This window comes from Pseudorasbora parva, chromosome 7 (genome assembly GCF_024679245.1).
Source record: "Pseudorasbora parva isolate DD20220531a chromosome 7, ASM2467924v1, whole genome shotgun sequence".
NCBI classification, from domain to species: domain Eukaryota; kingdom Metazoa; phylum Chordata; class Actinopteri; order Cypriniformes; family Gobionidae; genus Pseudorasbora; species Pseudorasbora parva.
This window is the reverse complement of record NC_090178.1, coordinates 17937806-17956022: the sequence shown is the minus strand read 5'-3', so window position 1 is coordinate 17956022 and position 18217 is coordinate 17937806. Positions and strand designations below refer to the sequence as shown.

Below are 18217 nucleotides of genomic sequence, written 5' to 3'. Positions count from 1 at the left end.
CAGTTTCTGTGGTGGATCAGCTGAAAACAGCCGTGAGCATGTATGATGAGGTAAAGTGGAAAACGGCAATACACACAACCACAAACGTTTCACTTTAGCACAACCACAACTGGAACAGTGACAAACAAGACTGGAAGAGGTCCCAAGTTTATCTTGCCACAGCGCACAGTGAGGAGGATGGTAAGAGAAGTAAAAAAAAAAATCCTAAACTCACTGTCACAGAATAGCATCAAAGAGTGGCATCTTGGGGTCACAAAGTGTCCAAAACAACCTCAGACACTCTCTATATGCCAACAAGCTGTTTTGGAGGCATGCAAGAAAAAACGTTTTCTTACTAACACTCACAAATGTAAATGTCTGGAGTTTGCTAAGTGGTACTGGGATTTTAACTGGGATTGTGTGCTTTGGTCAGATGCGATACATGATAAATGAGAGAAATATATATACAGGTCCTTTTTAAAAAAAATAGCATATTGTGATAAAGTTCATTATTTTCCATAATGTAATGATAAAAATTAAACTTTCATATATTTTAGATTCATTGCACACCGACTGAAATATTTCAGGTCTTTTATTGTTTTAAAAACTGATGATTTTATATATATATGAAATGACAAATTTCAAATTTTTCTCAGGAACATGATATATTCAAGTCTACTATGACTAATCATAATTTAGTCGACTAACAGAGTCTTTGTCAACCACAAAATTTGGTGAGTCACAGAGAGAGAAAAAATCCACAGGGAGTGGCAAAATCACACAATCTGTGAAGGACAGATCTAGTGGTAATTACAGTATGTCAGGCCGGAAATCCAAATGTTCGCCTTTCATCCAGCGACTTCTAATTGTGCTGGGTGTGGAAGGCTTGGAATAAAGCATATAAAACATTTGTATAATACTTAAATTGTGCTTCTACTGTATGTCATTTTGTCACTCAATTTCCTTATGAGGAGAAGAATGTCCATGGTGTTCTTCAAAAATGTAATTTCAAGTCATACAGGTTTAGAAAAACATGAGGGTAAGTAAATTAACTAATCCTTTATGTAATACAAAATGGTCAATATTATGTGGTCAGACATGCTGCAAAAACAGAAAAACACTATAAAGTTTTCATTGTCTCCAGAGACTTTCCAGCTCCAAATCACTCTAGGAAAACATGGTTTAATGAGTTCAGAAATCTTTTTCAAGTTTTCAAGAAACCTCCAATCTGGGGATGTGTCTCAGGACAGTCCTTTTAATTAAACTGCAGGCTAGGCTCTACATATATACAGGATGAGGCAGGAAAGTAGTCAAGAGACACTGACAGAGTAATTGCTCATGGATTTGGAGAACTTTGGCAGATATAAATAGGATGTAGAGGAAGTGAGTCATAACCCTAACATGCTCTCTGATCTGCTGTAGCACATCATCTGAGGATGAAGATGAAAAGAGATGAAACATGTAGCCAAGTATGGTGTCCCATACTCAGAATTTGTGTTTTGCATTTCACCTATCCAAGACCACAGCAGTGAGTATTGAACACACACACACCCAGAGCAGTGGGCAGACAGTGTTTTTAGTATTTTTTTTTTTTTTTTGTATTTTTTTTTTTTTTTTTTTTTGCTGTGGTGCCTGGGGAGCTATTGGGGTTAGGCGCCTTTCTCAATGGCCTTTCTCAGTGGACCACAACTGCCTGATCTACCTCAACAGTTTAGTTAAAAGACATTAAGATTACAATTAGAACAATAAAACTTCTGCTAACTTAGTATACTTTTTATTATTTGAGGTAAGACAGAGTTAAGTATAGCTCTCACGTTTGTTTATTTTGGGTAAATGTGCCTGAGAAAGAGGCAGAAGCAACTAGCCGCCAAAACAAAGCACCCATTCGGTGCATTGTGCTCTCATTCTCACTTAAGCTTGTTGTCTTTTTCTGGCGCCTCGTTCAATCAGATCCATAATGCATCTCTGCGTCTGTTGTAACACTCAAACAAAGAGCTGGCCGAGGATCAACTCCACTGGTCCTCTCCACCAAAAATCAGGACAGACCATGATAGACACACCCAAGCACACTGAAAGCTACAGTCTCCCCTCATCTGCCTTTACCTCAAGACAGGAGCAGAAAGCACTGGGGTGTTGAGAGGAGCCAATATTAAATCAGCTCTGTGCTCTGGGACAGCAAGAAAAAAGTCTACTTACTTTGGTTCTGTCCTAAAAGTTCTCTCAGTCAACAGATCAGCATCTGTGAATGAGAAAACTCTTTTGGCTAGAATAACTTTTGGAAAGAACTTTCTCCACAAGCCTTCTGGTTACTGCACTTCTTTTGACTTTTTGCTGCCCTAGGCTTTGGAAAACACATACCTTTGAGACTGTTGGAGGTAGTAGAACTGCAAAAATCAAAGAAAATGAAGGCTATTTTTATGGATGTAGCATATGTTGTGTTTTGCTGTTTCCTGTGATCTAGTTTCTCAGTTTGTTTGATTAGTCATTCTGTTGAGCTTTTGTCTCATTAATTATCTCAATAGTTCCCTTTGTTTGAGCATTCAAACCCTTAATTCACTGTTTTGAAGCGTTCGTAACTCCACACGCTGGTGACCCCTGCTGGTCAGAACAGTGGAAATGCAACAAAAACTCAGGCGAACATGAATAAAATCAAACACATCACAAATGTTTTATTGAAAGTAAAATCTATCAAATAAAATAACTAATCATCTAATAAGATGAAATATGAAATGATGGTGTAATATGTGTTCTTTTATTAATTTTTCAGAGCTTGAGTCATGGGTTCACAGAACGGTAAACCATTGAAATTTCAAAACCTTTCGAAACGGCTAAGACATAACAAAGCCTATTTTACTGAAATCACGTAACTTTTGCAGTATGATACATGTTCCGAACTACTAAATTAAAACCAAAGATATATTTTGAAGCTTCATGAAGCAGTGTTTTGAAATTGGCCATCACTATGTGTGTTTTGAATAAAAGACTGTTTCTGTTATTTCCTCGTCGAGTTTCTTACACAACCATACAGTAACAGAAGAACGGACCTTTCAAACGAGTACTCAAAGAAGCTATGTCTGGAGCAGGAGCAGCAATCCCTCGAGACCCACGACAGTGGATTTCTGGATCTGGCATGCCTCACCAACTTTCTGGACAAGTTGCAGAGTATCTTTTACCATGCAAGCCTCAATGACAAAACGAAGGTCTGCCTGGTGTGGGTCAGCCTCACTTAGAAGGATGTCACCAGCCACACTTCTTATACAGAACCCAGCCATCACCCAGCTGCACAGAAAATTTACCAGAGCACACCACAGATAGAGGAATTGAGCCTGACGCAAGGAACAAGCTGGAGCCAGCGAAAAGGGAAAATCATCCCCCCAGAGCCTGAACCCTTGGACAATCGTCTAACCAGCTGTATGAGCTAGCAACACCGTGCGCCATTGTGGGAGTCCTTGTAGAGTTTGAGGGTATGGAGTGGAGCACTGCCCACACTCCTGCCACAGAGGCTATTCCACATTGGCTCCTCCCTTCCTCTGCTCCACCTAGGACCATCTTCCTTACGGCTACATCGAGCTACCTCAACCCTCCGGCCCCACCTCGGTCAGACGTCATCTTGCCTATGTCACGGACTTGCAAGCCGTCTGCTGCGTGTCGTCTTTTCATCTCTGTGGCTCCGTTGTGGCCTCCTAAAATCTGCAGTCTTGTGCCTGTCCATCGGCCCACCATGTCTGTCTCCATCCAATGTCCCCATGGCCTTGTTTATGAGATTTACACCATGACTGCTCCTGCCCTCCCCCTCCCCCTTTGACAGTATTGCCAAACTAAGTGTTGCCTAACCCCTCTTAAGTCCCTAACCGTCCCTCCTCTGTTGGACTATTAAAGGGGTCATATAATGCCATTTTTGTACAAGTTAATGTGATTCTTTACTGTCTAAATGAAAAGTTTGTAATTTACATTAATTATAAATTCTCCTTAGTATTGTAAGAAAACACTCATTTTACCTGGACAAAAACAGCTCTGTTTTCAGCAAGCCATTCTAGTGCATACGGCTTTAAATTCTAATGAGCTTTGCTCACCCCGCCCCTCTGTTCTGTGGGGTGCTTTGACTCACACTCACATGGAGTGTTGCTTTGACAATAGTTGCGGTATATTTTGGAGAAAGAATGGCAACGGGAGTATATGAGGACACATCATATCAATTTGAACCCAGAACGAGATGCTATGTGTTTACTGATGTATACGTTAGTTCACTGACAGATTGATGTTACAGCTAATGGTCATGAAAAACTTTTTTCCGGTAAATGTAGGCTTGTCAGTGATGCGTAACGTAATGCGTAATCTTGATAATCACTGACGGTTTTAATGATAATTAAATTTCTTGCGTCTGCCTCTGAGAACCGGAGGCCCGGGCAGGGACCCCTAAGTCTCGGAGTCGTGTTGCTTGGGAAAGCAGCCCAAAGTGGGTGGTAAACTCCATCTAAGGCTAAATACCGGCACGAGACCGATAGCGGACAAGTACCGTGAGGGAAAGTTGAAAAGAACTTTGAAGAACGATATTACTAACCGTCAGTACATTTTATCGTGAAACCGGTAATCGTTTCATTCCTAGCTTAGACGCCATTCTGCTCCATCATAATGGCGGACTATGCTGATGATGACAGAGCTCACTCAGGGCGGGTCTGAGGTGAAACGCTGCTGTCAGTCAACAGTCGTGGGAGGGGTGTCCGACCGTGTGACGTCACACTGTGGGAGGAGCCTGGCTCGATTTGAGACAGGAGAAAACTGATTTAAAAAAAAAAAACACTGGATGGATTTTTATCATTATAAGATGGTTGTGTACAGGCACTGCCAACACACATTTCCAGACAATCAACATGTAAAAATGCATGTATACCATTATATGACCCCTTTAAAGGTGCAAGGACATGCCTTTTTAGGAGGGGGCATACTGTAGCATTTATATTATGTTTGGTTGTGACCTAGTTTCTCAGTTTGTTTGATTAGTCATTCTGTTCAGCTGTTGTCTCATTAATTATCTCTAGTTCCCATAGTTTGTTCCATGCATCTCACAACTGAACACAACAGTACCCTGACAATGGATTGTTTGTAGATTTTTTAAACAGACATGATTTTTATGACAATAAATACCACATGCACATGCACACTCCTAAGTCATTACTAGGGCTGGTCTGAATGCCATTTTTTAAGCTTCAAAGCTTTGGTAGTAATCAACACCAAATATTCAAAGCTTCAGAGGGAGGGGGTGATATTCTTCTCTCTAATAAAGGCCGGAATATCGAGATTATCTGTGGTGCCTCATGCAGGTAGGGCTTATATGCTCCAATAATGAACACTGCACTAGGGATACAAAACAAACAGGTATGTTACGTCCCAGTAACAAGCTCCTATATTTTGCAGTAGATTAATTTAGATTGATAACAATGGCTAATAGGCTTGCTGCGATAATTGATGTTACCGGTGTTCAGGCATTACACGGGTTACATCACTTGTCCACAGCAGCACCATCCTATTAAAAACAGCTAGGCCATAAGATAATTATATAAAAAAGAGTATTGTATTTCGCCAGATGTAAACATTCAAGTGTAAATGCGAACCTTTTCGAGGGGGGTGGCAGGTTTGGAATAAAAAAATGAAGTGGAATGCAGTAAATGAGCTTGGAGCCCATGAGAGAATGTTGAATCCATCTCCACACCATTACCCATCTCACTAACACATTACACCAAGCCCCTTTGTGTCTTCCTGTTTCATTCACTGTTGATTTATTACTTGTTTCTTTCTAAGGTAAACAATTTGCCCCAGACAAAAGTGCAGGCAAAAAGTTTATTTTGATAAAGCACTAAGATTTGACGCAAACCAATCAAATCTAACTGCAGCACTTCAGGTTTCATACACTAACAGGAACAAAACATGGCTGTTGGGAATTAAGCATTCCTCATTAAGTGGTTTGCTCAGACATAACGGAGTGGAGAAAAGAGAGATGAAAAACCCAGCCACTAGGTTTAGGTTTAGCTTAATCCTGCTGGGCCAGTACTGACCACACACGCTCAGGACGTTTGCTGAGACTGGGTCTAAGGATTCTGGTGGAGCTCACACGCTTTTAAAGATTATCTTTTCCCCGTATGCCTACCGCGCAGTTCACAGGCCTCCATCATAAAGGTCATGGTAAGAATCTCATCCAAACACAGCTGTTCAACCAAAGATTTCAATCCGTGCACACACACAGTACCAACATATTTTCAGTAGTAGGTTTGCCCACATTATCAGGTTTATAGTCAAACTGATAAACATCCACATTTATAGACTATTTTTCATCATATGTCGAGGGTGGATATCTCAAACAATGTACAAATGGCACAAACTTCACTTTACAAAAATGTATAAATTACAGTTAGTGAAAGAGTGTTTATTCACCACAATAAACATATGGAGCTAATAATGTGTATTTTAAATGTGCATTACCTCATTTGCATTTATTTTTATAATGTAATTTATTGCAGAATTTTCAGCAGCTATTACTCAGAAATCTCCAGAAATCTTTCTAAAATGCTAATTTTGTATTCAACTTCTTAATATTTTTGCATAAATTACTTTTTTAAATGAAAAGAAAGTTGAAAAGAATACATTACACTGTCTCTTTTAATGAATACATATTCAAATAAATAAAAAATATATAAAAGTAAATAAAACTTTTTTAAAAAAAAATTCTAAGCACAAACTTTTGAACGGTAATGTATTATTCGATAGTAAGATTTTTTAGAATGGTTTCAAGCATAAGGTGCATCCGTTTTATGTTTGAGCCTTATTCCAAAATGGCAGAGGGGGACAGTAACTAAGCACATTTACTTGAGTACTGTACTTAAGTACACTTTTTGAGTATCTGTACTTTACTTGAGTCATATTTTCCTGGAAACTATGTGGTACTACCTGGAAAATAGTGCTATTTTCACAATTTCTCACATTTTTTATGTGGTTCAGATACAATTATATTTTGAGTTTCTATTTATTAAACAAATTTCCTTCATTGTATCAACTCAAATTTTTAATGTCAATAAACTCAAAATTTCAAGGCAACCAGGTTACTTACTTTTTTAAGTTAAACCAACAAAAAACATCTTTTTTTACAGTGTATCAAGGTCGAAAGTCGTTTCTGTAGCAGCTTTGAAAGTCAAGGGATGAGTGAAGGTAAACAGTTGGGAGAATATCAGATGTGTATCAGTTTATTGGATCTGTGCATTCGGCCTTAAAGTGACAGCATCTTTGTAAATGGCTTGGTAACTTTTATACAAGTATTTAAATGAGTTAAAGTTAGTCGAATGCTAGTATGTCAGATGTAGCATCACTGACAGGCTTAAACCTTCATGATGGAATAATGTGCATTTATACAACAATAATAAAATTATGCATTGACATAAAAATGGAAATTAACTTTTGATACTTAAGTAATTTCCTTTTTATGTCAATGGGCCCTGGGTACAATGGGCCCTGATTTTTTTTAAATACTTCTGTACTTTTATTTAAGTAAAAATCTGTTTTTACAACTTTCACTTGTAATGGAGTAATATTTGACCAGCAGTACTGTACAGTACTGAATGTACAGTACAGTAATGAAGTTGTGTACTTTTTCCACCTTTGCAAAATTGATTCAAATAATTATTTAATCAATGAATTATTATAATTTTAAAATAACTATTATCTTTAACAATACCCCACATGACAATGTGAAAGAAGTTTGTTTGAAATCTTTGCAAATTTATGAAAAATATATAAATAAGAGATTTTTTAAAAATCACATGTACATAAGTGTGCACAGCCTTTGCTCAATACATTGTTGAACCCCTTTTGTCACCAAATAAAGCTTCAAGTCTTTTGAGTATGATGCTACAAGCTTGGAACACCTATTTTGGGCAGTTTATCCCATTCTTCATTGCAGGACCTCTCAAGTTCCATCAGGTTGGATGGGGAGCATCAGTGCACAGCCATTTTCAGATCTCTCCACAGATGTACAGTCAGGTTCAAGTCAGGGCTCTGGCTTGGCCACTCAAGGACATTCACAGAGTTACCCTGTAGCCAGTGCTTAGGGTCATTGTCCTATTGGAAGATGAACCTTCGCCCCAGTTTGAGGTTCAGAGCACTTTGGAGCAGGTTTTCACCAAGCTGCATTCATCATTTCATCGATCCTGACTAGTCTCCCAGTTTCTGCCACTGAAAAACATCCCCACAACATGATGCTGCCACCACCATGCTTCACTGTAGGGATGGTATAGGCCAGGTGATGACCGTTGCCTGGTTTTCTCCAGACATGATGTTTGCCATTCATGCCAAAGAGTTAAATCTTTGTTTCATCAGACCAGAGAATTTTGTTTATCTCAGTCTAAGAGTCCTTCGGGTGCCTTTTGGCAAATACCAAGTGGGCTGTCATGTGCCTATTACTGAGGAGTGGCTTCTGTCTGGCCACTCTACCACACAAGCCTGCTTGGTGGAGTGCTACAGAGATGGTTGTTCTTCTGGAAGGTTCTCTTCTCTCCACAGAGAAATGCTGGAGCTCTGTCAGAGTGACCATCAAGTTCTTGGTCACTTTCCTGACTAAGGTCCTTCTCCCCTGATTGCTCAGCTCTAGGAAGAGTCCTGGTCGTTCCAAACTTAGTCCATTTACAGTTGATGGAGGCCACTTTGTTTATTGGGACCTTTAATGCTGCAGAACTGTTTCTGTACCCTTCCACAGATCTGTGCCTCAATATAATCCTGTCTCGGAGGTCTACAGACAATTATTTTGGTTTGGCTTGGTTTGTGCTCTGACATGCACTGTTAACTGTGGGACCTTATATTGACAGGTGTGTGCCTTTCCAAATCATGTCCATTTAACTGAATTTACCACAGGCGTGCTCCAATCAAGTTGTAAAAACATCTCAAAGATGATCAGTGGAAACATGAGCACTTGAGCTCAATTTTGAGCACCATGACTGTCACGGTTCATGAATTTACCTGCTCGCCCTCCACTGTGTCATGTGGTACGTGAGTGTTGGTGTCTGTGTGTTTGGTGGTGGGTGTGGCAGCTGATTATCACTCTGCTGATTACAGCACCAGCTGCCACCTGATTCTTGGGTCTACTTATACCCAGTGTCTAGTGTCTATAGTGTTTGTCAGATTGTTTGCTTTGTTTCCTTGTGTGTGTGTTGGCATTCTCTCATTCTCCAGCAGGATCGTTGGTGTTACCTGAGCATGGACTTTGCTCTGTTCTCTCACGGAGGATCACTCTGCTTGTTCTCGGAGAATCGCTCTGCTCTGTTCATGAGGACTGTTCCAGTGCAGGTGTCTGGCCTTCTCTGTCTCTGCTGTGGATCTAGCCCGACTCCTCATCTGGAGGATCTTCACACACACTCGATCCGTCACTTCACCAGCGGTCTTCACTCACGGTTGCACGGACTACGAGATCTGGGTTGTCAATTGGGTCCCTGCGCTGCCAGTGCTGACGAGGACATCACGACATCATACTCTGACTCGCATTACTACTCTTATATTATCAATAAAGATAATTGTTCACTTGCTCTTGAATCTTCTGCCTTTATTCCCGTGACAAAGACAAAGGCTGTGAATACTTATGTATAAGAGATTTTTTTTTTTTTTATACATTTGCAAAGATTTCAAACTTCTTTCACATTGTCATTATGGGGAATTGTTTGTAGAATTTTTAGGAAAATAATAAATTCAATCCATTTTTGGAATAAGGCTGTAACATTAAATGTGGAAAAAGTAAAGCACTGTGAATACTTTTTGTATGCACTCCAAACGTATGTAAATAATATATACTTTATATAAATGCATCACTTCAAAAATATTTTGATATTTTTACTGGAAACCAAACAGATATTATGAAATTGTTTTTCAACTTTAAAAAAACATATTGTTTGGCATTAGAATATAATTGAAATACATTTTTTAAAACCAAACTTGTAAAGCTGCTGTTTTATTCAAACATTACACCTAAGCACTTCTGAAACGCAATGTGTTAGGAAGGCCCAATATGGGGTTATCATTATCAGGTCAGGGTTAAGTGGGACAGGCAGGCAATTCACTCATGGTCAGGATGCAACTATGAATTCAGTGCTCCTCTCCAGCACACATGGGCTCCCGCGGCGCACTTGGGGCTTCATAGGCTGCTCTTTCTATTAAAACGCTCCTTAAATTCCCATTCCTCAATTCCCATCTGCAAAGAAAAATCAAGCAACATTCCCATCCATCTCTTTTCCTAACATGGCTTCATAACATTGCCCTAAGATGGCCGGTGTTACCATAGCGATAGCTGGAACACCGTCACCATTGCAGCTCTGTGAAAAGCAACGAGCTTTAATTAAATAATTTGACATGGGAATTGTGCTGGTGCACAGAGAGGGGCTAAATAATACTTTTCAATCTGTTCTGGGAGAGGGTAGAAAACAAAGTCAACCCCCACAAACTACTTCAGCGGCACAACACAAAGCCTTAGAAACAAAAAACTAAACTTCATTCTATTCTTGATTTAACTACATCATAAAAGAAGCATAACAACCCCCAGCGCAGAAATACTCCCAGCATTTACTGCCTAAAATGCAGCCTTTTCCTGGTTGTGTTTCTTTACGGTATTGTACACTCTTTAAACAAAATAAAGAACTAAAATATATCTGTGCCCACTATCTGTTCTATAGTCCTCTTGTTAAAGCCATTGTGGCACAGAGAAGTGGCCTGATGGAGATTGGTGTCATTATTCTTCATCACCTACACAAAAAGGCTTAATGGGAAACAGAGCATTTGTAAGCTGTTAAATGTGTGGTCTAAAAGAATATACAATGCATTTAATGATTTTCCTTTGTCTTATTTATACATTTGATTTCAAACCTCCATTCAAACCATTCATTTCCACAAAAACTATTTATCTCTATTTTTAATATTGAAATAAAGCCAGACTTTTTCATTTCACTAACCCTCCCCACAAAAGGTAAGGAGCTAAGGTAAGGGAATGGTTTTGAACACTGGCTGATTATGTACTTGCTCAAATTGATTTTGTATCATTTTTAAACAAAAAAGTTACAGACTGCAGCTATAAGTATACTACCGGTATGTTCCAATCTACACTGTAAAAAATTATTTAGAAAAAAAGTTACCTGGTTGCCTTAAAATTTTGAGTTCATTGAAATTAAAATTTTGAGTTAATACAATGAACATTTTTTGAGATTCGACAACCTTTATTAAAATATTATTAAAAGATTTAGTGAGCATATTGGGTAATTATGTGTGTGTTATTTCTGATGATGCAGTGAAACATGCCAAATAGTGCTATTTTCATGATTTATCATATTTTTTATGTGGTTCAGATTCAAAAATATTTTGAGTTTCTATTTATTAAACTAATTTCCTTCATTGTATTAACTCAAATTTTTAATTTCAATAAACTCAAAATTTTAAGGCAACCAGGTTACTTACTTTTTTAAGTTAAACCAACAAAAAACACCACAAATTTTTTACAGTGTAGGTATTCATTTTTATACTTGAAATATAACTTTAACTCTTTCCCTTTTAAATATGTTTTATTCCAGCTTCATGAATCTTTATTCTATTAACACTAGAATGTGAGCAAGTTTCATTAAAAAAAGCATTTTAAACTAAAAGTTGAGAAAATCAAAATTTTGTCAAAGACTACATCCGGTTTGGATTCAGGATGATGATCAAAATATAAATGCATTTAATTTGGTATGTAGCTTGGATTTATATGCTGTTTATGTAAAGCTCTGGTTCTAGAAAGATGATGAAGATAACAAAATTTTGTATTAATGAGATCCAAATAACAAGCTCACATGCGAGACAGTGTGCACAAGACACAAACAATATCGGACAATGAACTGAAACCAAGCAGAAACTTAAATACACAGATGATTAACTAAAACGACGAACAGCTGTGATGAATGAGGTTAGGTGTCCAGGGTGACAGATTGTGGCGGGAAATAGAACAATGGAACATATGAAAACAACTGAATGTCGATGAAAACTAAAACAAGCGGAACTGTGACAGTTTAATGTTTGAGGATTGTGCTATTTTACATTTGCGAGGCAATCATTTGGTTCTACTTCTTCTTCACCTGTGGTTTGACTGGAGATTCCGTACTTTTCAGAAAATGCATAATAGCGCCGCCTACGTATACCAGTGAAAATATGGATGGCCAGAAAATTCAGTCAGTGGTGGGTAAAGATTAAAATTGATTTAAAGTAAATTCCTAACTACAGATACAGATACTTTTCAGCATTTTCCTGAAAAATGTAATGAATAATTCATCCTAAAATTAAAATTCTTTCATAATTTTTAACTTGTTCCAAACCTGCACGAGTTTATTTCTTCTACTGAACACAAAAGAAGATATTTTAAAGAATGGCGGTAACCAAACAGTTGATGATCCCCATTGACTTCCATAGGATTTTTTTTTCCTGTTATAGGAGTGAATGGGCATCATCAATGGGATGGTTCCTGACATTCTTGTTCAGCAGAAGAAAGAAACTCATACAAGTTGAGGAAGAATAAATGATGACAGAATTTAAATTTTAGGGTGAACTATTGCTTTAAGCCTCTGAATTTAAAAATTATAAGGAGTTTATTAAAAATCACCAGGACTGTAATCATTTGTTCAGTCGGAAACCTATAATCATTCATTTTCCACCAACTCTGCACTTTTGGGGAAAAGTGATGCTGTTCCCTGTAGTTTCATGTCCACCCCGTTATTATAGAATCATGGCTATATTCTGCCAGCTGGAGAGAAATCAGACACTGGGGTTTTTGAGTTCTCCTTTAAATACAGCCATGTGTGGCATTACGTTCTTATGACAATCTCCATCAAACCAGGCCACACCAGAGCCTAAAGCAACCGAGAGACCTTTGACCAAGACCCTGGTTCAACTTTTAATGGTGTTAACCAGTGCAAAAAGTGTCACCATGTTCCGGGTGGTTGCTATGGAATTGCTAGTTGGCTAGTTGGTTGTTTGATAGGTTTTAGGGGGTTGCTTACTGTTTCAGATCAAAATTAAAAACCCCTATGAAATCCTCTCTTCTTCAATGCAAGTCTTAGGAATTTGTCTTCAAATTTTTGCATCCCAAAAAGAACAATGACTCCAAGAATAGCACTCATCTCCTGAACAACTTGCACGATTATAAGTATCATTCATGTATGTAGCACAGCTATACAACTATACAATTTGTAATCCAAATCCTACAGTAAGGCTGTGTATCCACCAAAGCATTTTTAGCTCTGCTGAAAATACCTTAGTGTGAGTGCCTAAGAGCGTTTTTGCAGCACAGCATTTTCTTTCAGTTGACATTGCTTGCTTTGATATGGAATATCCGCCGAAGTGTTGCTAGTATCTAAATTCACAGATGGTTTGTTTCTGTATTGATTCCATATGAAAATTATGATACAATGTAAAGCATTTGCTCCAGCTCTTTTTTTAAATTATTTTGTTATTAAATTTGTTATTATGATTCTTGTTGTCATCTGTTGACATTGGACAAGCAGAATGTAGCAGTTGTATTTTTTCCGCCCACCTCCACTGTGATTGGATGTCTGTGGCCTGTTGCACAAAGATGGTTTCACTTGTTGGATTTGTTGGATTGGTTTTTATCAGTGTTCATCACCATGGTAACTTACACTACACAGCTAACCTGCTCTGGAGACGTTTTTATTCTGGGTTAGAGATTGAAAACCCAAACTGGACCAATCAGCTGCGAGTAAAGACACAATAAAGCCACACATCCTGTATCTCTCGTTCCAAATTAAAGCAGTTTATAATGAAAAATATGATTAAAGTTATTCAACTTATTATACAAATAAAATATATGAATTAGGTCTTATTTAATTCTATAAACTATAATACTGATCTGCCAACATTGTCGCTATATGATAAATTAAAATAAGCTGATAACATCACTGTTTTCTCCAGTACGGCTGTACAGCCAAATCTAATTTTGTCGCAATATTACCCTGTTTGACACTGTGAAGCTGCTTTGACACAATCGTGATTGTAAAAGCGCTATATAAATAAAGTTGATTGATTGATTGATTGAAAAAACTTTTGAAATAAAATTGTGGATCTTTTGGTGCTAATTATTTATTATATTTATATTATAAGAATTATAATCACTTTTAATTCATATAATATGTTAATATTAATATTATATTAATTGACAACAAATAGTAATAGAAATATAATACATGCATTAATAATTATTTTAAACAACATGTATTAATTTGAGCTCTTTGTGAACCTATAATTTGTGAACCTTTGTGAGCATATTTCTTTGATTCACATCATCCATTGATATAGCCTAGTCAGATATTCTTTAACTGCCTTTTCAATCATTGGCTGCAGCAGCAGTGTTTATTCCTGCCTTGTAAACACATTTAATTTCATAATAATTTTCAAAACGATCAATCTTCAGAAGAGAAATGAATTAAACGGACACTGTGATTGGCTGTTTGCCACACGTGTCACACTTTCAGGTACACGTGCTTAAGAGTTGATCGCTAACTCTGAATTAAACCTGAGTTGACAGAGAAAGTTCATACCAAGCTTTGAGAAACGGTTGAACTTGATCTAAACCAGGTTGGATTTATCTGGATTTGTCAACTCTAAACCCACTCTGAAACTCAGAGTTTGTTCAGCTAGCTTCGTGCAACAGGCCTCTGGGTAAAAAGTCATTGTGTTGCGTGTTTTACTCAAAGTTAAACATTCTTCAACTTGTGGCGACCGGTAAAAAAAGAGTGCTCAGCGCTTGAGTGCGAAATATATGCTCAGTGCCTCGTTACGCTCATGGCGTTTGAAAAATGTGGCACTCCCATTGAAAACAAATGGGGAAAATATGCCATCCGCGTGAAGAAAAAAAAAACACTTTGGTGGTCCCATGGCCTAAGAGGTAAAGTAATAGTAATGCCTGAATTAACAAGTTCCCATAATGAAGACTTAAAACACACAACGTTTCATTCTCCATACGAACAATGCAAAACTCCAGCATCCATTACATTGGCATTGGCATTCTTTCTCCATTTATCTATTTATGCATTGGCATTCTTTCTCCATTTAGCTGTCAAAAAAGTGACAATGACTCAAATAACCCAACCTGCCATCTTGAAGACTATCAAAGAAAATGGCACAAGCCTTTGAAAAATTCTAAGTATCAGGGAGCCTGATGAGCCATCAACCAGCCAGTGGGGGCTGTTTATAAGCGGAATTACATCACTACATGGCACTATATAGAGCAGGATATGTGGGGAGAGAACTGATGAGGCGTGCAGTCAGTGATCCGGTTCGCGTCCCTGCCACTGGAGTCGTTGCTCAGAGCCCACAAACCTAGAGGCATGCGCTTTACCCCACATTCCTGCAACGCAATGGCTCAGCTATGCTCTCCAGGCATTTCCATCAGCGGCCTGTGGAAGGAAGCGTGTGCTGTGAGGGAAGGGTAAAGTGAATTTACAATACCTGTCTGTGATGGCCTTCATAAACTCCTCTAGCAGCTCATCATAGGCCTGTCCACGTACTCTTTTATGCCTCAGACCAATGTACAGAGGATCCTTCAGGAGTTCCTGTAACCGGGAAAGAGAGAAATAAAGGTTTTTAACCTCACTTTTATTATCCTAGGCATCAACTAGTAACAATAGCACAAAGATTAATCATATTTCTCTAACCAGTGGAAAGAATGAGAACCAAAAATACAACACCATCAAAACCTAAAAAGCGAATGTTTATTATACAGTTTCTCTTAAATTAGATTACATGGTAATCTGGTTACCCCGCAGCTGGATAAACCTCTCAGAGTTATTTGTGCCTGCATGTGCTTAAGGAAACACAGACAGAGACAAATAGAAATGCATAAAAGCATAAAAAGAGACAGAAAGAGGCCAACATGTGAGGAAAAAGAAAAACTCTGCATTTTCAATTTGAAAGTCTAGCAGCTGTCGCTCTTGTACAGATCTGCAGACATCACAGTGTGAGCCATATACACTATGGGAAACACAGAAAAGATGTAGAGAGAGAACACAAGTGTCATATAAAAATTCTGGGCGCCCCATCACTGTCAGCATGCCAGTCAACCAAGAAAATGAATTTACAGAGCACCGGCATCACTCTTAGCAGTTCTGATGCATGGTGCATACTTAACATCTTATGGCAATTAGTCTTGAACATTTTCCATGTTTTGATGACAGTGAAGGAGGAAGTGCTTTTATCAGAACTCAAAATTTCAGTCATAATCAGTTCTGACGATCTGTCCTCAGTATTAAAGTTTTTCTGATTGGACCAAAGCGAAAAAGAAAAAAGTAGTGAGTGACTGAAAAAGTAACTCCTGTGAAGCTTTAAAAAACAATAGTTGAATGAAGAATAAAGACTTCTCTTTGGTGGCATGGCAGGCTTCTCCAATCTTTAAAGGGTTATTGCTACTTCCGTTTCATTTCTTTAAAAAACTCTAATCAATAACAAAAGTCATAAACAAACAGATTTTCTTGGTAACACTTCATAAAAAATGCAGTTAATAAATATTACATTGACTTCTGTTGTATGGACAGAAAAAACAGACATTTCTCAAAATATATACCTGATTCTGTCATGAAACACTAAATAGCACAGGCTGATTGCTCCTGATTGGTCCTTCCAATTCCCTGATTGGAACTCAGTTTGGTAGCGATCATCATAATTTACAAAACGCAGCTGATTGGGTGCAGTGGCATTACTGGCCAATGAACTGAGACTCAACATTCAAACAAATACCGGTTGTGTTGCTGTTAGAAGTCTTCAGTGCACTTTCAGAAACCCTCCACCTTCCCCAGCTCCACCTGTATAGATCTGCTTCAGGGGGTTATTTCATGTATGTTATATGCATTATCCCTGATTAACTTTCGATTCACTATAGGTTACGTTTGTTGTTTAAATTATACTGTATGGACTAACACGACAATTGCCAACAAAAGCTTGTTGCTCTTGCTTTCACTCTGGTTGACATGCACACACGCTTATCCGGGAGAAGTGCATATATTAGGAATTTCAGCCTTTATGACATCGTACAGGACCATACTAAAAAAAACAAAAAAAAAACTTTCTGAAACTTCGAATTCTGAATCCTGAAGTAGTGTATTTGGCACAGTAATGCTCTGTCATACGTCCAACTCGTTTTTTGACATTTTGGCCATGAGAATCCAACTCTTTAAGAGTTGTTACAATCCTCTGTACCTGTTTTGTGTGGGTTTTTTTTTTCTCTGTCTATGTGTGCAGGGATTGGCTGTTGCTGGAGGAGTCTGATTGCCGGATCTACTGAGGTGTCGCTTTAAAAGAGCGGCGCTTATTGAAGATGGTGATCTCATTATGGCGTTGGCCTTGTAGCATGAAGAGCTCCGGATGCCTGCTCCGGTCCACAGATACCAAACTCTTCAGGTGACCATTTTTTTGTTGTTGATTATGATTTAATTGGGTTAATCCTATGTTTTAGGATCATGGGGGTGTCCTGCTATTTATTTTGACTTTGTTTGTGATTTGTTTATTATTATGTCGATATGGAAGTTGGAAGTTTCTTTGTAATTTTTTTTGTTCATAAGGTAATTTATACATGTTTTATTTATAAGTGTCTTTTGTTTGTTATGTTGTGGCAACCTGAAGCCATTGCTCATGTATTTAATTACTTTTTTCACCTTAAAGGAACTGTATGTAAGAAATGTATTTCAATTAATCATAAAATGGCCCTGATGTGTCAAAAAAAAGAAGAAATCATGTCAATTTTAAATACTTATATCAGTGACAACAGTACTCCGGCCAGGATAATGTCATTTTAAAGTTATTATTGCCGCCCTTAACTGATGTTGATGTTGACATCTTGTGTTTTGGCCTGAAGCTCCACCCTCCACCTATCTACCAATCACGAAGTCAGTGGTTGCAGCTGCAGCTACAAACATTCCTGCTGGATCCTGCAGCCTATCTGGCAACCTTGAGTCAGGGGTGAGGGTATACCGCTCTAGTAATTTGAATGTGATTGCAATACCAGTTTTGGCGACAATCTTACATACACTACCTTTAAATAAATGTATACTTTTTGTGGAATTTAGATGTTCCTGTTTTACCCAATAGAATTCACATTAACACCGTCTTCTAATAATGGGTCATAAAACAGTATAAATAAGTCTGAATGCATGAAAGCATGAAATTGACCCAAGGTGATATTTTT

At 38.0% G+C, this 18217-nt stretch overlaps 1 protein-coding gene across 1 annotated transcript in view; it reads right to left on the bottom strand.

Annotated features, from left to right (window-relative positions):
* The window catches only part of me1 (malic enzyme 1, NADP(+)-dependent, cytosolic), a 109009-nt gene that overhangs the window by 9471 nt on the left and 81321 nt on the right, over nt 1–18217 (bottom strand). The window contains exon 6 of the mRNA XM_067448384.1: nt 15490–15593. Within this exon, the coding sequence (XP_067304485.1) occupies nt 15490–15593 (104 nt within the window). The remainder of the gene's footprint in view (nt 1–15489; nt 15594–18217) is intronic.